At 37.1% G+C, this 20884-nt stretch overlaps 1 protein-coding gene across 5 annotated transcripts in view; it reads left to right on the forward strand.

The window, feature by feature from the left end:
- The first annotated feature begins 4728 nt into the window (after positions 1 to 4728).
- Positions 4729 to 20884, forward strand: part of kaznb (kazrin, periplakin interacting protein b) — a 194053-nt gene continuing 177897 nt past the window's right edge. For 2 of the 5 annotated variants that reach the window (XM_065241227.2, XM_065241228.2), the window contains exons 1-2: positions 4729 to 4930; positions 5070 to 5278. In XM_065241227.2, coding sequence (XP_065097299.1) covers positions 5203 to 5278 — 76 coding nt within the window. In that variant the 5' untranslated portion in view covers positions 4729 to 4930; positions 5070 to 5202. The remainder of the gene's footprint in view (positions 4931 to 5069; positions 5279 to 20884) is intronic. The other 3 variants (XM_065241230.2, XR_010520926.2, XM_065241231.2) reach the window with 3 other exon arrangements.

Raw genomic sequence — 20884 nt, forward strand, 5'->3', positions numbered from 1 at the left:
ATTATTTTGTGTGTTTCCTGGGTTCAAACCCATGATCTTTTATGTATGATTTATGTAGACTGAATGTTTACTAAAATCTGAAGGTGTATGGTTAAATGCATGAAATGACTTTCATAGACAAAAATATAACAGTGGCAAACAGATAATTTTGGTTATTAGAAAACTAATATATTTTCGTATAGATGACTTAGACTGAATATTAAAGAAAAACAGTCAATAAGAGCCCAGAAGAAATGTGAACTCATTTAAAATATTTTTATAATATTCATATAAAATATTCTTTAACTTATTCCCTGACAGACTTTTTTTTAAAAAGTTGCCCGTCAGCATTTTTTGTGATTTTCAAAAGTTTCACAAAATTCCTTAGAGGAAAATGTTCTTCTATAAATAAACATACAAATATATCAAATGAAAGAACAGACCCTCTGCTTTCAAACAAACAACTCCCCCCCCCAAAAAAAAAAAAAAAGAAAAAAAATGGGTAAAGAAGTTTCATCGTCATTTTATAACCTCTTAATATGGGTAAATTCCTTCAAAAATCCCAAATTTTGAGAAAAAAGCAGAAATAATTTCATTTTGTAAAGGAGTTTTGTTAGAGATCAGATTTAGAAAGATTATAAAAACATGGAGTTTAAAATACTGAAAAATTATTTTTTACATCAGTTTTTATTAATTAGGTAAGAACCTTATCTAGTGGATTACAGTAAAAACTTATTATGAAAGCGTCATTGGCAGGGAAATGTTTTCTCTTAATGGACAAGATAACTCGTCAGTGGTGGGGAAAAACTTAAAAATCATCCTAAAGTGAAACCTCATGAAGCTTCTTGATAAAATGACATGACTATGGTTTTGCTATTTCTAGGGAAAGGGTGACTGCACTTCAGATGATAAAATATAACAAGAGTTTTGATTTATTTTATTTTGGATGCTTTTAGTCACCAAATATTTCCCACAGTTACATTTGTGTTATGCCATAGTTTGTACGAGTTTCTTCTTATTCTGTAATGTGGTAAAAACTATATATATACACCATCACTGGCTTTGTTGTTTTAGCAAAGTTTTAATGTCCACCCATGTTTATTGTCACTCTTTTTTAAGATACAAACAGAAAATACAGGAAATATGTACACAAAATTTAAAACTAAACAATTCAATTTTTTGGATTTAATTTCATTTTGGTTTCAGAGATCCTGCAGCTGCCTGCTATTACTGAAGGGGAGTTTACCCTAAATACTTGACACTTCAGCTTATACTTTTATACTGTTTTTAATACTACATACACATTTCCTGTATTTTCTGGTTGTATTCTAATAAAGAGACTGAGACATAATTATATATTCTCTTAAGAGAGCACTGGTCTGGTATACTAATAAACATTTAACTTTAATGCACTTAATTACATGTTGTAATATTAAACTGATGCATCCACAGATTGCTGCTTACCATCTACTTAAAAATAAAGGTGTTACACAATGCGGTTCTCAAACTTTTTCGGCATGTGGCCCCTCTTGTGTACTGCCAAAGGAGAACCATTTTTGCACCTTTATTTTTAAGTGTGACTAACAGTACATGTCAAATTTAAACTTGGATAACGATTGTTTTGTAGGTCCTGTGTTAGTTCAGGTTCATGTAGTTCACTACAGTAAATCACTTGGCTTGTGATATTGCACTGTTCTCGTTGAAAGCTTGATCTCTCCAGCAGGACAAGATTATGACTGTTTTGTATTGTTGCTGTCAGAATCTCAATTTAAACCAACCAAGTGAAATGGACATCTTTTTTGTGTACTGTTGTAAGTACCCTTCAGTGTGTCTAGCTTGTCAATATTCTAAAAAGAAATGAATATTGAATATGTTCTGATACACAGGTTATATCCTTGTGTGGCAAGGCGAACATCTTGTTTACGCATTCTTCATGCCAGGGTGCCGGTGTTTATGGTTCCTCTGTGGGCCCTGTTGTGGTTTATGGTTCCTCCATGCTGTGCATTGGAGAGAAGGGATGTATAATGCTATGCTCATCCTGACAGCAAGAAATATTACCACACTTAATCCTGATTGCTGTGCAAGGTGGCATAGCCCTAGTAATAAAAATGCAGCCTCATGCAGCATCCAAGTCACTGTACTACATAAACTAAGATGGGGAAAAGCTAAGTGGTGCATACACACATAAAGCACAAGGATTGTGACCTTTCTCTGCTTCATAATTGTAATAATGTTTTGTGGACGGATGAAACTAAGATTGAATTATTTGGGAAAACACACAGCGCTACATCTGGCGTAGAATGGCATATTATCATGAAAACATCATCACAACTGTAATGGTGAAGGAAACATCATGATTTGGCCAGCTTGCAATTATTGAGTAAGATAAATTTCCAATTATATCAAACAATTCTTCGGGATAATGTGAGAATGTCTGTCCGTTAGCTGAAACTGTATAGAAGGTGGGTAATGCAAAAGGACAATGACCCAAAACACAGGAGCAAGTCCACAACAGAATGGCTTCAGTAAAACAAAATCCGCCTTTTGGAGTGGCCAAGTCAGAGCCCAGACCTCAACCTAATAGAGATGCTATGGTTTGACTTGAAGAGGGCCATACACATGAGACGAACAAAGAATATGACAGAGCTAAAGCCATTCTACCATGGGCTAAAATTCCTCCTCAACGATGTGTAGGTCTGATCCACAGCTACAAGAAGCACCTGGTTGAGTTATTGCTGCCAAGGGAGGTCAACCAGTTATTAATTCTAAGTGTTCACTTCAATATTCAATATTGAGTGTGTTAAATAAAGATCTGAATTTTTTGTGTAATTATTTTTAGACATGTTTACCAATACCCTTGACCTAGATGAAGTTCAGATCACATTTTATGACAAATTTATTCAGAAAACCATGAAATTCCAAATTTTTAACATTTTCTTGCCACTTGTAGCCTATAGCATTATGATCATTGTTTCCTCATAACTAGGTAGACTGAGGATGTGTTTGTAAATGTGCGTGTTATCCAATAAATCTTTGCTCTCTCTTCGTTTAGAAACCGTTATCTCCGTCTGCACGCAGGGCTGTCCAGACGACTGGCCAATGACATCAAAGTACCGCGTGACCCATTTGTAACCATCGCTACCAAACGGGCTGCGCGGCGTTGGCGCTGCATAAAGTTGAGCGAGCCTTCCTTTCAAATATAGGGAATTAAAGTCAACGTAAAGCTGTAAAACTCCCAGTGCTTCCTGTTATAACGCCTAATTTTGCTGTTACAAGGTAAAGTCAGTAAGATCACTCACGTAAGATCTTGTTTATGTAGGCCTATGTGTTCTTGCGGGAATCAATAAATAGCTGGTGTAGCGGGTTAACCAATATTCCTCCATATTGTTTTATTTATAAAAATACAGATATAAGGTTAGCAATTAAAGTGCTATTTACTGCTGATTTAAAATGTCCTCGTTTTATCAGGAGCTAGGCTAAATGAAGATGAACTGAAGTTTAGATGTAGCCTTGAATGTAGTATACGCGACTATCTCCGCTATCGCGCTGTCAGTTTGGTTCCGCTCAACGGAACTTCGGATTACCTCAGGCGACGTGCAGAGTAAAAACATTATTTAAATTGTAATATACACTTAGTTTAATTGCTAAACTACAAGTGCACGAAATTTCAATGAATTTGAACGACGCCACTGGAGTTTTATCACCCGCAAAATGGAAATCAATAGGACAAAATAAAGGGATGACTTTCGAGTTTCAAATGGCAAGTATTTTGTTATTTTTAAACACATAGACGTGGTCTTGGTGTCATTTTCAAGTTTTTTCAAGCTCTTTGTATCCGAACAACTTGTTTTAGCATTTAACCATGTTGAAAATTTTACTCGCATACCTAAATGTAGGCAAATTATATTTAAGCAAATGATGCTGTTTATAAAAAATAAGAATAATGTATGTAATGAAGAGTACATCTGTATTATTTTCTGTATTGTTTAATTATTATTATTATTATTATTATTATTATTATTATTATTTATATATTCGTAAGTTACTTAGATGCTTTACTTTGCAAATTTTTACCTTCTTTCTTTAAAATGTGTGGCGCGCCAACTAGAGGGAAGACGGCGTCATTGTAAGTCTGACTGTCGTAGTTTCTAAATTAGAGAAGTCAACTTTTTCGACTTCCCATCATAATTTCTACCCAACAAAAAAGCTTGGCTTAACTAGAAAGATATATTTGTTATAAAATAAGCAAATTATCAGAAATATCTTGATTTTTAGTCGAATTTAATGTTTTATTGGTCTAATTTTAAATAATATTAAGTAATCTCAAGACCCCCTTATACAGTAGATCCCGGTGCCTTTGGTTAAAAAAAGTCTCAAGTCCTATTCACTATATTTACATGTAATATGTTAATGATACATGTACTGCAGTTGATTTCATCTGATTGTGACGGTTTCAGGATGGTTAGATTTATAAATTAATACCATTATATCCAATTTTTCAACCATATTGTCCACCAATTGTCCTTCGTTGTAAACCCTTTCGCCAATCTTAGGTGAGTCCCCTGTGAACTTTTCTTTCTGACCTCCTCTCTCTCCTCCACACAGAGAAATTAGAAGTGGAGCTGCAAGAGTTGCGAAAAATCTCATCCCCGCAGCGGTGCTTACGAAACAGATCGTCAGAGGACGAGAGAAAAAGAGAGAGATGAAAGGGAGGGGTAGAGCCGAGGCAGAGCGAGCAGAGAAGAGTCAAAAGCATCTGATCGGAGCACAACAATCATCAGTCCGCCCTGAGTCTGGGGGACCAAAGCTTTCCCACTCGGCAGGACAGTGTGCAATAGACCCGGAGCTGAACTTAGCTACAGACCATAAGCTTCTTCCGTACCTCTCTTAACCTGGAGAGGACTGCCAGCGACGCACAACCTCAACACATGATCACAGAGCAGCTGGAAAGGCAAGATATCATTGCTCTTATTCTTCCTCTCTTTCATGCTTCCTCTTTTCACGCACAGTCACACTCTCTCATTATCTTGCATGTTGAATGTGGCTATTTCTCTTTACTGAGACCAAACCTCTGTGCTATTCTTAAACAGCTGCAACATTACTCCAGTGTCAAGCAGCTGCTGGTGTCAAAAGACGACTGAAGACAGAAACAAGTGCTGTATCTTTTCCGATCTACCGTCGTGACTTGCTGCTCACGGACTGGTCCAGTGGGACATCCCAGCCATGGAGGACACGCTTACCTGTACTCCCACCACCTTTTCCCAGGTGTTCGGTCGTCAAGGACAGTTGATGCAAGCTAGTAAGTAATCTTATGACATGTCTGTCCTATGCGTTGATGGTTTTGTTTTTACAGTTATACATTTTGAAATATCAGATCAACCCCCCTTCCTTTTAGTGTAATATAAGTAAGGTGACAAGCTAAGCATTTTACAAGGTTATTTCGACAGTATTTCCTACCCTAAGGCAGAAAAATGAAATTCAGACTGACTGAGCGCTTGCTTACGTTGTGTAAAATCTCTGCTGGTGAGAACATGGTCCACTGCAGTTCCTGATCTCTTGGTTTAGGCACCCAGCATGCACCCAGAGAGGAGCAACCCATCTTCCCTGCTGCTTTCAGTTCTCTAATGAGCTGCGCAAAGACAAGAAATGTGACTGCTGATGTGGATCTTGCTTAGGGATGTTGTGATCTTAATAAGTCAGTCATGAGGGCTCGGGTAGGATTATGAACAGAAGAGTTGTCAGGGATTTTAAAGTACATTGTTATGGAGTAGCTCACCAGCGTGCAGTAGTTCCTTGACGGCTTCATAAATTTTATACTCCTAAGCCTTGATAAATTATGCATTTTATCGATAAAGAAAGAAGAAAGGAAAAAAGGAAGGAAGGAAGGAAGATTCTAGTGCTATAGAAAGAATTACTGGATCAAGCTGGTCTGTAACTTATGTTATTCAGACTGTACTTCTGCATTTAATGAAATCATACATGGCTCATGTGACAGAAAATACTTATAATATTTCTGAACTATGTAATGTCATAGTCTAAATATAGAGAAGCCACAGATGGAAATGCTTGTTATCTAGATCTCAATATTGTTTTATTTAGAACTGTTTATGAAAATATTCAACATTTCTTCTATGAAAAGAGAATTTTCATAAACCTCACATAATTGATGTGATCGCATATTTTTGGTGATTCAGTTTAAGAGTTCGACAATACCTGTGGCTTTTGGCAATACCTGTGGCTTATATATACATCATCAAACCTCATTTAAAATTATGTTTAAGCAATTGAATAAAGGATATTCACATGACAGTACCGTAGTATCACTATTATTCAAACAGCAGCTTGTAAACTGCCAGTAATTTGATGTTTTATTCAGTGTCTACACATTAATGTGGCACTTAGCAGAGAGATGCCATGCTGCCAGATCAGCATTCAAAAGCACTTGATTTCTCAATTGAGGAGTTTAGATGCAAATGCCACCTCAGTCAAAAATGAAATGATGATACTAACCAAATTCTCTCAGTGCGTATCAAATATTTTTGCTTCAAATCTGCTTAATCCCAGCCAGAAATACCGTTTTGTTGTCAGAGTCTATTAAGAGTCTAATAAAAAATGCTCATTTACATGAAAACATGTCAGATGCACGTAGAGGGTTTTGCATCTCAGCTTTGGATTTTTTTTTAAGAAGATTTCCTGAAATATGAGATAGATGGTCTATTCTGCTTCCTGAGTTTATAGTACACGTCCATTTGCCCTTATGTTCTTGATAAATGCTTTCTTTCCAAAGCAGCTCATAAAAAGTGCATAGCCTGTTCATGCCTCTGATATAAGCTGAGTGCCAAGGCAAAACCTGAAAGCGGTAGTGCTGCTGGGTATTGAGATGTCTTTTTTTGTTTAGTGTAATGCGATCGGTAGCGTGAATTTGTATCGAGTGTATATGACAAACCAAGGACATTGGCTTCATGAATTTAATTAAGAAAAGCTCAATCCACAATTACATGTGATCGAAATGTCCTTAAAATATATTCCTCTGGGTGAGAGATGCATTTAAAGGGATAGTTCACCCCAAATTTCATTTTCTCATCCTCATGTTGTTCTAAACCTGTATGAAATTCAAACAGATTTAGAACAACATGAGGATGAGAAAATTATTACAGATTTTTCTTTTTTGGGTGAACTATCCCTTTAAATCACCAGTATATAATTTTAACTTGATCTTCATTTATGTCTTTTCATCTCATTTTAGGTCCATAAAAATTCAATATTGCATGTTTGCAAGAGAAATTAATTAATGTGGTGTAAAAGAAATATTGCACATTGACTTTGTAGATTGTTCTAGTGTAGTTTCTGTAGTTCCACTGGTACAATGGCAATGTCATGGGTACAATTCTTAAAGCGACAGTACACTTTTTGTGAAAATATTCTCATTTTCCAGCTCCCCTAGAGTTAAATATTTGATTTTTACCGTTTTGAAATCCATTTAGCCTATCTCCAGCTCTGGCTGTACCACTTTTAGCATAGGTTAGCATAATCCAGTAAATCTGATTAGACCATTTAGCATCACACTCAAAAATAATATTGATATTACACAGCAGGTGAAAATAGTCCCCTTAGTAACTTTGAATAGCCGGGGACTATTTTCGGGCAGTGCGTAATATCACTACACTTGCTGCAGCCATGTTATGGCAGCAACAAAGTTCTTGATTATTACGCTAGAATGAGAGTATAGTTCCTAGCCATATCGGCCTAGAAAATCGCAACTTTTAATTTTCTGTCTGTCTTAGTACACGATGTACCTAAAGAAGAGTCAAGTTTTAAATAGGAAAAATATCAAAACTCTTTGGTTATTTGTGAGCGCGATGCTAATGGTCCAAGATTCAATGGATTATTCTATGCTAAACGTGGTATCTCCAGACCCGGAAATTAGCTGAACTGGTGACTGTAAGAATGAAATGTTTAACTCTAGGGGAGCTGGAAAATGAGCATATTATAAAAAAGTGGATTGTCCCTTTAAGGTACATTTAAAAAAAATAATTATATTGAATGCACGTTAGATAAAATATAAATATAAAGTAGGGCTGGGCAAAAAAATAGATTTTTCAATTAATCGTTTTTTTTTTTTTAAACATGGTCGATTAAAAATCGATTTCTCAAAGGTCACAAATCGTTTTTTTTTTTTTTAAATAACCTGATCCTGTTTGATCAAGGAATGCGACTGTTTTAACTTTTTACAGTTGTATTGTACTTAACATAATTGTATGCATTTGAAAATTAGAGATGGGTTCTGTTTAACCGAGAATCGAAATCGAATCTATCCAATAGCCTATGAATCTAAATCGAATTGATCGGGAACATTTGAATCGATACCCAGCCCTAATATAAAGTATATGCTAGCAGGATGTTTTGAGGTTGGTTGGGGTAGAATAGGGGCAGCTGAATGATGTTCATGTAGAAATCAGTTCTTGCTCCTCTCATCTTCCCAACATACCGTACACGACTCTTCTGGGGGGCATGGCTTCTCATACCATTGTCACACAGATGACACACAGCTTCATCCGTCAATCCAATCCGATGACCCCACCATCTCTGCTCGTATCTCTGCTTGCCTTATAGACATCTCTTCCTCGGTAAGGGAACATCATCCTTCAATTCAAATTTATAGACCTAAAACTGCACAAAAAATAACTGGAGCATCACTTTATATGGTAAAGCTCTACTTCATTTTTGACCCTGCTGGGGTTTGTTGATGGGTTGATGGGTGCTGGATTTGCTCGGATGACAGTGTCTGTTTTCTCTCCAGAAATAGAATAAGTATTTATAAATAATGCCCTTTGTTTGCTTTTTATCAGTGAACTCATTAGCTGAGCTCCAGTGTTTGGTATGCAGGAATGTATTAGTGTCAGGAGCATTTGTGATATCGCCATGATTAATATTCTGCATGTGGCTTTGGAGTATTGAAAGCCTCTTTACTGAATTTGTGTTTTTGAAGTGCCTGAAGATGAGACTACTCGTATCTGACTCTCAACACCGAAAACTGTATTATAAACTATAATGCACACACACGCGCACGCACGCACGCACGCACACACACACACACACACACACACACACACACTCTTTTCGCTTCAATGTCTCTGATTCTGAATCATCCATAATAATAAGATTTTGTAGTTTCAAACATTCTGATTTGTCATTCCCTCTAAAGGCCCCGGACGTGGGTTTTTCTGAAGTGTCTGCCTTTATAAACAATGAACTGATTCGGGGCATCTTTTATTTCTTCTTTGAAATCAGATTTTTCTTTTTCATTTGCACGAAAGTTTTGCAGCAGGGGGTAGTGTATTTTGGTGCATTTTGCCTCGAAAATTTTCTCTTTCAATTCTGATCAAAGTGCCCTGGAAGTACCCACACTTTGAAAGATCATGTTTTGAAAGATCGTTTTTAAGCAACAGATTTCATTGGCATGTTGAGCCGGTGCTTTCATGTTCTGTGATGATGTTTAAATGGGCATGCATGAGCATGGCTGAGATCCAAGTCTTTGCACTTACCCGCCGGCATCCAGACAGTTTTGGCTGACGTTACGGACATGGCTGGATGATACAGTTAGTGCAGGCGTGTGTTTACAGATGTTACTGATAACACAGTATGGTACCATGAACTCGAACAGGGACCATCAGAACTACACTGTAAAATGTAACAGTTGGATCAACTTAAAAAATTATTCAATTGATGACGCCTTAAAATTGTTACGTTTTTGTTAACATAAATACATCTCTGACACTTATAACAAACCAAACAGTAAATCAGTAGAAAATTGAGCAAGTTATGGTTATTTAAAAAGTACATGCACCATTAAAACAATGTTACGAGTGAGCGAGCTGACTGTGAAAAGATGGCCGCCAGGTGTGAACGTCGACCTCCATTGGCCAGCAGCATTGACGAGACATCTAGCATTTATTATGAATATCTATGTGTTTTCTCACCACGCAATTGCGTGGGGCCCCTTGGGCTTGGTGGACCCCCTACTGGCCCCAAGCGGTTTACTTATTTAATGATTGCAGCCCAGATACATAGAAAAAAATTCAAACTCAATATCACTGTTGGGCCCCCAAAATGGTAAGCACGCCACTTGGTGTGAGGGTCTCCTTTCCTTACAGTTTGATTCAGTTTGAGAAGTGTTTACTATGGAATTAAGTCTTACCACTGCTTCCTAAATATATAAACTCACACATAAATACTAGAGCTGTTAATGAATTAAATTGTGATTAATTATTAAAAGGCATTAATAATGTTGGCACAATTAATTGCATCCCAAACCAAAATTAAAACTGCAAGCAGTGATGGAAGGGCCCTCGCACTCCTGACACCGCCACGCCGTGGCATGAGAAGAATTAAAGGGAACAGTAGTAAATAGGCATTTAAGCATGTAAACATAGGTGAACCATTTAAAAGTGTAGTATAATGTGCCACATTTCCTGTTGCTAATTACAAATGACAGCGAGGTAGCATCGTGTAAGATAGCATGAGAGAGAGAGAGAGAGAGAGAGAGTGAGTGAGCGAGTGTGTGTGTGTATGAGTGACTACATGTAAATATTGGCACGTAGATGTGTTCTGTCCAGGACTCTTATCAATCATGTGAAGTTTGGGACAAATCTGACATTGCATTATCATTGTAAACATGTTACTTCCTGTTACCAGCTGGTGGCGCTATGACCGTAACTGACTATTGGCATCATAAGTGACTATCAGTGATGGGAGTAACGTGTTACTGTAACTCCACTATTTTTTTAAATCAAGTAACGCAATTACAATTACTGAAATTTAAATGAGTTCGTTACGCGCGTTACTCTATTTTGTAAAAAATAGACAAGACATATCTGACGTCGCAGGACTGTAGTTGGCGGCGCAATAATTCATTACACTTTATCATAGCTGACAGTGCATATAGAATGAACATGAAAAATCTAAACGGGACAACATACCTTTGTTTAAAAATTGTGCGCAAGTCATAATCCATCCGGTCTCATGTTTGTAAATTATCTTCACCAAGCAATCGCAGTATGACATCAACTTGCATTTGTAGTCCACAAAGGTAATAAATCTAAGAAATGATCATATATTCTTAGATGTTTACATCGGCTTCATGAAAGAGAACGATCCGCGATTGTTGTTTCCACTAAAATATTCACACTGCGGTGTACACCCGTGTTAAAACTCCATAGTATGTGTGAGCTCGCTTTTAGTTTTAGTTTCAGTCTCTCCGTATCCGAACAAAAAATCCACTCGCTCTGTGTCCATCTGACAAAACAATCCACTCGCTCTGTGTCCGTCCGACAAAACAATCCACGTAGCCTACTCCGTTTTCTGAATAAATATCTTCCTTTAATCCTGTGTATCATTTAAATCCAACAGAAAACAAACAATATATGACCAAAGAGCGCAGTCCCTGTGGCAAGCTTCACAAGCTGTGTTCCAATTCAAGTGCTGCACCCTACTAAGCATGCAATAAAAGGTGAGCACTTGCCCATTCAAGGCGCTCAGAAGTTTGCGAAGAGAACTGAAATGAGACGGTCTAACCTTCGGAGGACCCATAATTTGCCTCATCTGCTGCACACGCATCGTGCCTGTCAGCAGGACACAGCGGAGACGTTTCTAACTTATTAAAATAAATATGAAATCAGAAAAATAATAATTTATTTTAGAAAATTTGACATGTTGACACAATTGTCTCCAAATTTTTAAAGAGACACTACACAATTTTAACACATTTTATATTTTTGTAAACATGCAGAATATTTGTCTAAATGGTCTAAATGATATACATAAATAAACTAAGTTTAAATATTAAGATAATTTCTAACAAAAATATTCAAAGGTTGAATCTAAAGCAAAATAGGCTCCTACAGTATGTGATATATTAGAGTCTTATGTGTAAAATAGCCCATCCATATCATTTTACTGTTTGACTGTTCAGTACTGTTCATATTTACATTTAAAAAGCAGACATAAAAGTAACTTAAAAGTTACTTTTCTAAGTAACTAATTACTTTTGATATACAGTAACCGGTAGAGTAATTCAGTTACTTTTAAAAGAAGTAATTAGTAACTGTAACTAATTACTAATTTTTTAGTAACTTGCCCAACACTGGTGACTATTGACATGTAGATGTGTTCAGTCCAGGACTCTTATTAATCATGTGAAGTTAGGGAAAGATCGGACATTGCATAATCAGTGTAAACATGTCACTTCCTGTTGTCAGCTGGTGGCGCTATAACCATAAGTGACTATTGACATGTAGATGTGTTCAGTCCAGGACTCTTATTAATCATGTGAAGTTTGGGACAGATCAGACATTGCATAATCAGTGTAAACATGTCACTTCCTGTTGTCAGCTGGTGGCGCTATAACCATAAGTGACTATTGACATGTAGATGTGTTCAGTCCAGGACTCTTATTAATCATGTGAAGTTAGGGAAAGATCGGACATTGCATAATCAGTGTAAACATGTCACTTCCTGTTGCCAGCTGGTGGCGCTATAACCATAAGTGACTATTGACATGTAGATGTGTTCACTCCAGGACTCTTATTAATCATGTGAAGTTTGGTACAGATCAGACATTGGATAATCATTGTAAACATGTCACTTCCTGTTGCCAGCTGGTGGCGCTATAACCATAAGTGACTAATGACATGTAGATGTGTTCAGGTCATGACTCTTAGCAATCATGTGAAGTTTGGGACAGATCGGACACTATATGCCTGAGTTCCAGCAACCTGTTTCATAGCGAAACATCAAACTTTGGCTGGCCGAAACAGACACAAATTTTAATATAGAATCAAATCCTTCGCAATTTAGCATCACAAAGGCCTTAAGATGACACTCGCCAAATATGATGATGATCCGACGAAAACTGTAGGAGGAGTTAGTTAAAGTATGACTGCTGGAAATGAGAAAAACTGAGCCAAAATCTGAGAAATAATTCAAAATAGCTGACTTCCTGTTTGGTTTAGGGCGTTGCTCCAAGAGACTTTTTTGTAGGGCTTGTAATAATACATGAGCATACTGAAATTCGTACATGTAAGTTAAACACAGTCCAAGGGCTGCTTCATTCAATATTTGAAAGTGGCGCTAAAACATGTTCCTTCAGGTTGCCAGCTGGTGGCGCTATGGCTATAAATGAAAATTGTTATGTAGATGTGTTCAGGTCAGGACTCTTAGCAATCATGTGAAATTTGGGACAGATCGGACACTGTATGCATGAGTTCCAGCAACTTCCTGTTTCATTGGAAAACATCAAACTTTGTCGGGCCAGAACCGACACAAATTTTTACGTAGAGTCAAATCCTTCGCAATTTAGCATCACAAAGGCCTTAAGATGACACTCACCAAATATGAAGATGATCCGACGAAAACTGTAGGAGGAGTTAGTTAAAGTATGACGCCTGGAAATGACAAAAACTGCGCCCAAATCACAAAAATAACTCTGAATAGCTGACTTCCTGTTTGGTTTACGGCTTCGCTCCAAGAGACTTTTTTGTAGGTCTTGTCATGCTACAGAAGCGTACCGAATTTCGTAATTGTACGTCAAACACAGTCCGAGGGCTGCTTCGTTGAAAATTTGTAGGTGGCGCTATAGAGCCATTTTCCCACGCCTAATTCTAAAGCCTACACCACATGTAAATTTTCATCACTCTTGACATTTGTGCAAAATTTCATGAGTTTTTGAGTATGTTTAGGCCCTCTAAAGTCCCGCTGAAGTCGGAGAAGAAAAAGAAAAAAAATAATAATAATAATAATAACTCCTTGAAGAACAATAGGGTCCTCACACCCCGGTGTGCTCGGGCCCTAATGAATAACATGATGTGCAGATTAATCATAATTTAATTCATATACTGTATACAGTAAATCTTTGCAGAGAAAGCTCTCAGACTGCATAAAAATATCTTCATTTATGTTTCGAAGATGAAGGAAAGTTTTATGGGTGTGGAACGTCATGAGCATGAAATAATGGCAGAGATTACATTTTTGCATTCCAGTTTTTAAAACCGACATAAAATTATAAACCTTCACCATAGCTTTCCTTTGCATCCAAACAAACATTTTTACATCACTTAGTAGTATATAATTGAACGTTTAATAATTAATTTTCACGGTTTCTCTTATTTCTATTTTCATGTAAAGCTGCTTTGAGACAATTTAACATTGTAAAAAAGGGATATGTAAATAAATTAAGATTTTAATTGATGGATTAAAATAGTTCATGTGACTACAGTGCCCTAACCTTAATTTCATAAACCAACAAGAATACTTTGTCTTACAGGTGTGGAACGAAATGAGGGTGAGTTATAAATAACAGAATTTTTATTAACCCTTTAACACAGAACATGTTTTTAATATGCAGTGTTTTATTGATGATGTAGCCACATAGTCTTATTGAATTTATATTTGGATTAAAGGCCCAGTGTGTAGATTTTAAGCGGCATCTAGCGGTTTTTGAAAATAGCTCAGTGCACATCTCACCCCTCCGTTTCGAAATGTATAGTCAAATGCAAAATGGCGACTTCCATGTAAGGAGACCCCCCATTGTTTGTAGATAAAAACGGCTTATTCTAAGGTAATCAAAACAATACAGTTCATTTTGTAAGGTCTTTATACACCACTGATAATATAGTTATGTATATTATATTGCATTTCTGTCAAGAGATCCTTTTAAAAATTACACAATGCATCTTTACTTGATTGCATAATATTTTTAATGTTTTTTTAACCTTGATAATCAAATTGATAACTTAAAAAGTATGTTTGTTTTCTCTTATGAACCCTTTCCATTTCATAATATTCACATGCAGTCGTAGATGAGGTGATATTTTATTATTGCTAAGAATGAAAATAATGACACAATTTATAAGCAGACCCAGACTTGTTTGCAGACTTTGCTGCAATTTTGTGCAAGTCTGCTAACTTTTCTGTGGAGTTCTGATTCAATTGTTTTTCACTCTGCTAGAGTATTATTATTATACTCTGTCTGTGCAGCCTTGTTGATCAGGGAACACAATTATCAGGTTTGCTATTGCCAAGCCTATGTACACAGGGACCAAGGGTAAGTCACCTTTCTGCATCACTGGCCCATTGTAAAAGAGGTAGCATGGCAGTGGAAGAAGAATAGCATCAGCAGAATTGTCTAGAAGCAGCCAAATCTTTCTACTGTCACCTCTAGCAATAAAAAGAGGAGTAGTCTGTGTCCCTACAGAGAGAAGTCATGAACCTGTGCTAAAGGATTGTGTTCCTGCAGATGGAGCATAATCACAGTTCTCCTGATACTGCACATACTGTATAACAAAAGTTGTTACTGTGAGTCATATGAATATGATTTTCAAAAACCCAGCAAATAATTACTTGAAAGAAAGGTAGCACAAGCATACCTCAGGCAAATGATTTTCATACAGTATTTTAATATTTCAACACTTTTTGGCATTTAGATGTAGTTAAAAATTTCCAAAGTGCTGAACTATAAAACTAGAAAAGTATGTTGTATTTTTTAAACATTTTTGGAATTCACTAGACATGAACAGCCATATATTACACATTAATTGTTATATTATTTATATATATTAGTAAGTTTCTTAGTTTCTGGCACTGGCATGTTTTTAGTGGTGATGTAAAAATAAATGCCTAAATATTGTAGATCTGCATCATCTTTCTTGTTATTCTATGGTTATTCCACCCATATGTCTCCAGGCATGTTTTCAAGGAACATTACGGCGCATTCACACGGGGCTTAAGCGTTGACGCTTCCCATTCACTTTTAATGGGTGACGTCAAGCGTTGGCGAACTGAATTGTGGATCCGTCGGCGGCGCGTCAGTGTCGTTGCTCGCGGCAGAAGTTGAACATTTCTCAACTTTTCAAGCGGCAACGCGTGCGTCAGCCAATCATATCGCCTTATGCAAATAACCTAGGCAGAGCCAGCCAATTACGTTTATGGAAGACCGGAGCTTGTGTTGCGGCCACAGTGATTGGCTGTTGGCCACGCTTCAGACAAGCCTTCCGTTAAGCGTTAACGCTTACGCCCCGTGTGAATGTAACGTTAGATGCTTGCAGACTGTCACTTTAAAGGGCACCTATTATGCAAAATCCACTTTTACAAGATGTTTGGACATAAATGTGTGTTTGCAGCATGTAAACACAACCACCCTACTATAAAAATCCACACATTTCTTATTGTTTAATCCCCATTGAACCAAAGGATTCTCTTGTCTTGATTCTCTTGTTAATGTGATGTCACACTGATGAAGCCCCACCCATTGTCAGTGACTGACAGTCTTGCGTTACCATAGTAGAGTTGTATCAGCGGCGCTGGCAATCATATCTCAATAATGAGATACTGTTCTCTCAGGCTGTGTTCACAGGAATCACATCTATTTTATAGGCGTGTTACGATTCTCCAAATCCTCGATTCGATTCTGGATTTGTACTTTATTTTTTAAAACACAAAAAACTTTTTTTAAATATAATATCTGACTTTGAACCCGGAGATGCCCTACCATGTTAGTCGTGCTGCCAGTGGAAAACGAAACCTCCTGTCAGATGAACATTCCTGTCAGTACTTTGCACCTTAAAAACGCGCTTTTATTACCATCAGACGAGATTGTGAGGCTATACCCCCCAATAAGTCATGTTTAAATGCTGTTTTCATAACTCTTTAGCAACTGAAATAAGTTGTTGTGAAACTTAAACAGATCTCAGTTCAGAGAAACGACCGGTCCTGGCATAGATGCCGTTCTGCTTCGATTTTTTTTTTTTTTAAATTGAAGTCCGAGATTGTGACTTAATTTTTGATCAATTCGATTTAAAATCGAAACAGTGACACTCTTACTATTTTAACTGAAAGCACACATTGGGTGCATCCCAGTTCAGGGGCTGCGGCCTTCCAAGGCCGTAATTGAAGGCACATGACATCACCGGGCCGTGACGAAGACTGTCCCAATTCAAAGGCTCCTTAACATACAAGCCTCCAAATGTAGCCTTTTTTCCCTTTAAACCAAGGATCCATAGATGTTTCCTTCACTGCCTTGGCTATCCCAAGATTCAATGTATGCCTGTGATATCTAGGTATTTTGAAAAACATTCAAAACTGTAGTTAAATAAAAGTGGATATTTCACAAATTAAATGTCCTTGTGACTATTGTCCTATTGTGAATAAAAATTATTGCTGCAATATTGTGCGTGTTGCATTTTGCTTTTGTATATTTCTAAGGTTGGGGAATTTAACATACTGTTGGATAGTTTAATCTGCATCCATGTGTTATATTTTTTAAAATAAAATAAAATATTTATTTTTAAAAGTCTGATAGGTCTCAGCTGTTGTGTCCCGTTAACAAGCGTAGTGGGCGGGAACAGCAAGTGACGCAATTCCCCCCGTAGGCTACCGTCTCTTTTCAGTTCACCTGCCGCCTTCAAATATTGAGCCTTGCCTTCAAAGTCTGTGGCCTTAAAAGGATCCAGACCTTGAATTTGGATGCACCAATTGTCTCTTTTTTACGGGACTGAGGAGCAGTAGTTTATTTGCATTTAAAGGTACAGACACGAAAACAGCACATTTTTGCTCCCACTCAAATAGGGGCATTTTATGGCACTTTTCCATTGCATAGTACCCCACGGTTTGGGCCAGCTTACTTTTGGGGGCTTTTCCACTTTGTGCAGTTAAGTACGTAGTACCCGATACTTTTTTTAGTACCACCTCGGTTGGGGTTCCAAGCGATCCGAGCTCATACCAAAACGTGAGGCGAAAACACTGTAGATCACTGATTGGTCTGAGAGAATCGTCACTACCAGCGTCATCGCTATAATGTAAAAGATTAGCTTAACCTTCATGCTAGCTTGCGCTGTCTCGAGCAAACATGTCTTCATCTGTGCTCTGCCATAAGTTCCCAAACTCCGTTTTAGCGATGAAAAACATCAACAGATTTGAGAAACATGAACACCAAACCAATTTTTTTCCAGACTTGCAGTTTTGCAACACATTTACAATGTGCACGTCCACATATATGCAGTTAAATGCAACTTAAATGAGCAGAGTGCGTCGACTGACACCACAGGTGTTTGTACAGAAACTGTCATGTGAGACAGAGATGAAACGCGATGTGCAAACATCTATTTGTGGTGGTCAATTTTAATTTTGTGGCGGACTGAAAAATAAATGTATGGGAATGTACAGCGACGCTCTCACTTGTATGATGTCACAGCAGTAGGCAGCGCAAATATAACGACACGCCTATAATCCCTCGATCCGAAGTGTTACTAAACTCGATGGAAAAGCTAACCATGCCAAAGTGAGGTGAGCTGGCCCGACCTGACCCAAACCGAACTGTGGGGTACTGTGCGATGGAAAAGCGCCATTAGACAAAATTATATATGGGGTATTTTGAGCTGAAACTTTTCAGACACATTTGGCAGACACACAAAAATCGGCATAATATAGGCAAACTTGGTGTTCACAATACTTTAGTAGAATGTATACTTTTGTGTTACAGTAATAGTATTTAAGGCAGAAAGTGGTAAAGAGATGAAATTGCACAAATTGATAGTGGTATCTGGTCAATCTCTATTGACTGAAATCCCTCACCAGGCTTGCAAATCCGCTATCACTCCATCAGGCTCAATAGGAGCTAATTTGAGAGCTTTTCCTTAATCCTTGTTATTGAATCTCACACAGCATCCCATCATCAAGAATCAGCTGTGATGGCAAGGCGTCACATCAATGTTGTAAGCTTTTTCATTTCTATACTTTAATCAAATTTAAGTAGGATGGCTGTGTCTTGTAGGGTGGCCCTTAATACCAGTGAGAACTTGCCTGCAAACATTAATTTCCAAAACTTTATTCACAACTACTAGACAAAAAAATCTATTTAACTTTAAAGTCTATATTTGAAAGAAACTGGTCTTAAGTGGCAATGCAACTGTTAGTGCAGAAAAGGCTTAGCTTACAGGCAGAGCGGGTTGATTAAAGCGTTCTCATGAATTTTAAGCAGGGGCCAGTTTTGTTTGAATTTGAGCTTTAAAGTTTGAAGATTTCTGACCTATTTCGCTCATAATAAGGAAAGTGATGTAACACTGCAAGAAGTACACACAGCCATTCCCCTGCAGAGTTTCATAAGGAAGAAGTTCAAAAATGATGTGCACATCTGCCTGTGTGGATTTGCCTGATGCCGTTTACTGTGAGGTTAGTTGTGAATGCAGGATAGTCTAATACTTGGCATGCCAGTTTTATCCGATTGACTGGTTACTTGGAAACCCTAAAATTGCTTTCGGATATCAGTCCCTACACATGATGTTCTGAACTGCTCTGAATTAGTATTTACATCTGAGGAAATATATTTTGACAGAGGCACCTGGCAAGACTTGAGCAGCTAAGAACTTCCTGCATGCAAATTTGCTTTCTTCTGAAACCACTTCAAAGGGATCATATAATATGTCTTTGGCAAGTACGACTTATTTTTAATTTATTTATTTAGAAAATTTGACACATCATCCGGAATGTTGGATTAAACCCACATATTTGTTTTTCATTGTGTAACTTGAAGACTGTTTAAAATATCAGACCCTTTCCTTTTCTTAATCCGTTTCGCAAAAGTTCCAACACAAAGGTCAATTTCACACCTTGTGAATTTCTTCATTTGGGAGCAGTTGTAATTTTTTTTACTGGCTTTATTGTAGACGAACTCCTGTACTACAGTCCTTTAGTTTTATAGGAAAGGGCTTGTTATGAGATTAGTTTTTCATGCTTTAGTAGCCAAGCTTTCATTTTTAACTCCGGAGATTATGCTGCTCTGTCCTCTACATGGAGAGATTCATTTTAATCACTTGCTTCCTTTGCTTCTTTTATGTAATATGGACTGAATATAAATATATGGGCAGTATGTCTGTGTGCAAGTGTGTGTGTGTGTTTAAAAAAAAATGTGTTTTAGCTTGTAAATGTTAAAGCTTCGAGGCTTCAAGAGCAAGCTAAATGATTTTTGTTATTTCAGAAATGCATATTCATGACATTGTCTAAAATGAATTAAATTGTTTGCCACCTATTAAAAGTTGCATACTTGCTGAAATTTTCCATCCGTTTACATTTTTACACATTTGGCAGATGCTTTTAGCTATTTACTGTGCATTCAGTCAATGCATTTTTTTATCAGTATGTATGTAATATATTACCTTGAACCACAAAACCAGTCATAAGGTAATTTTTTTGAAATCGAGATTTATACATCATCTGAAAGCTAATTAATATATATTTAATAAATAAGCTTTCTATTGATGTACAGTTTGTTAGGATAGGACAATATTTGGCCGAGATGCAATTTTTTGAAAAAAGTACTTCGCAATACATTATGAAGTTTATTTAACTAAGTTCGTGAGGAGCAAATGAAAACATTTTTTATAGAAATTGAAGAAATTGAAATATAGAAATTTAGATATATTTTAGGTCACAAAAGGTTAATCATGTTTGGCGGTTCTTAGCATCATACATGTATAGTTTGAAAACCCTATAGAGATCGAACCTATTACTTTTCTGTTGCTAGCGCAGTGCTCTATAATACAGCATCCAGTGTAAATTGGTTTGAAAACCATGTGCATTTGGCAAATAAACCTTCATTACTGATGTTTTTGTCACTTGTTATCATGTAGAGAGGCTGCTCACTTAACACTGTTATTATCGTTTTCAGTGTTAGACACACACTGCTCTCCATCTGCATGCAAGACGTGACTTGAATATTAAAATTATACATTTTACTGTTCAATAGTGATGAGTCCCTTGACATCAGCTAGGGCGGATGTGTTTTTCGCTTTGTCAGACATGATTGGCTGAGCCTTTGGGCCTGGGACGTATTAAAGTAGATGCGCAAAATATTCTG

Source organism: Paramisgurnus dabryanus, chromosome 14 (genome assembly GCF_030506205.2).
Source record: "Paramisgurnus dabryanus chromosome 14, PD_genome_1.1, whole genome shotgun sequence".
Lineage (NCBI taxonomy): Eukaryota > Metazoa > Chordata > Actinopteri > Cypriniformes > Cobitidae > Paramisgurnus > Paramisgurnus dabryanus.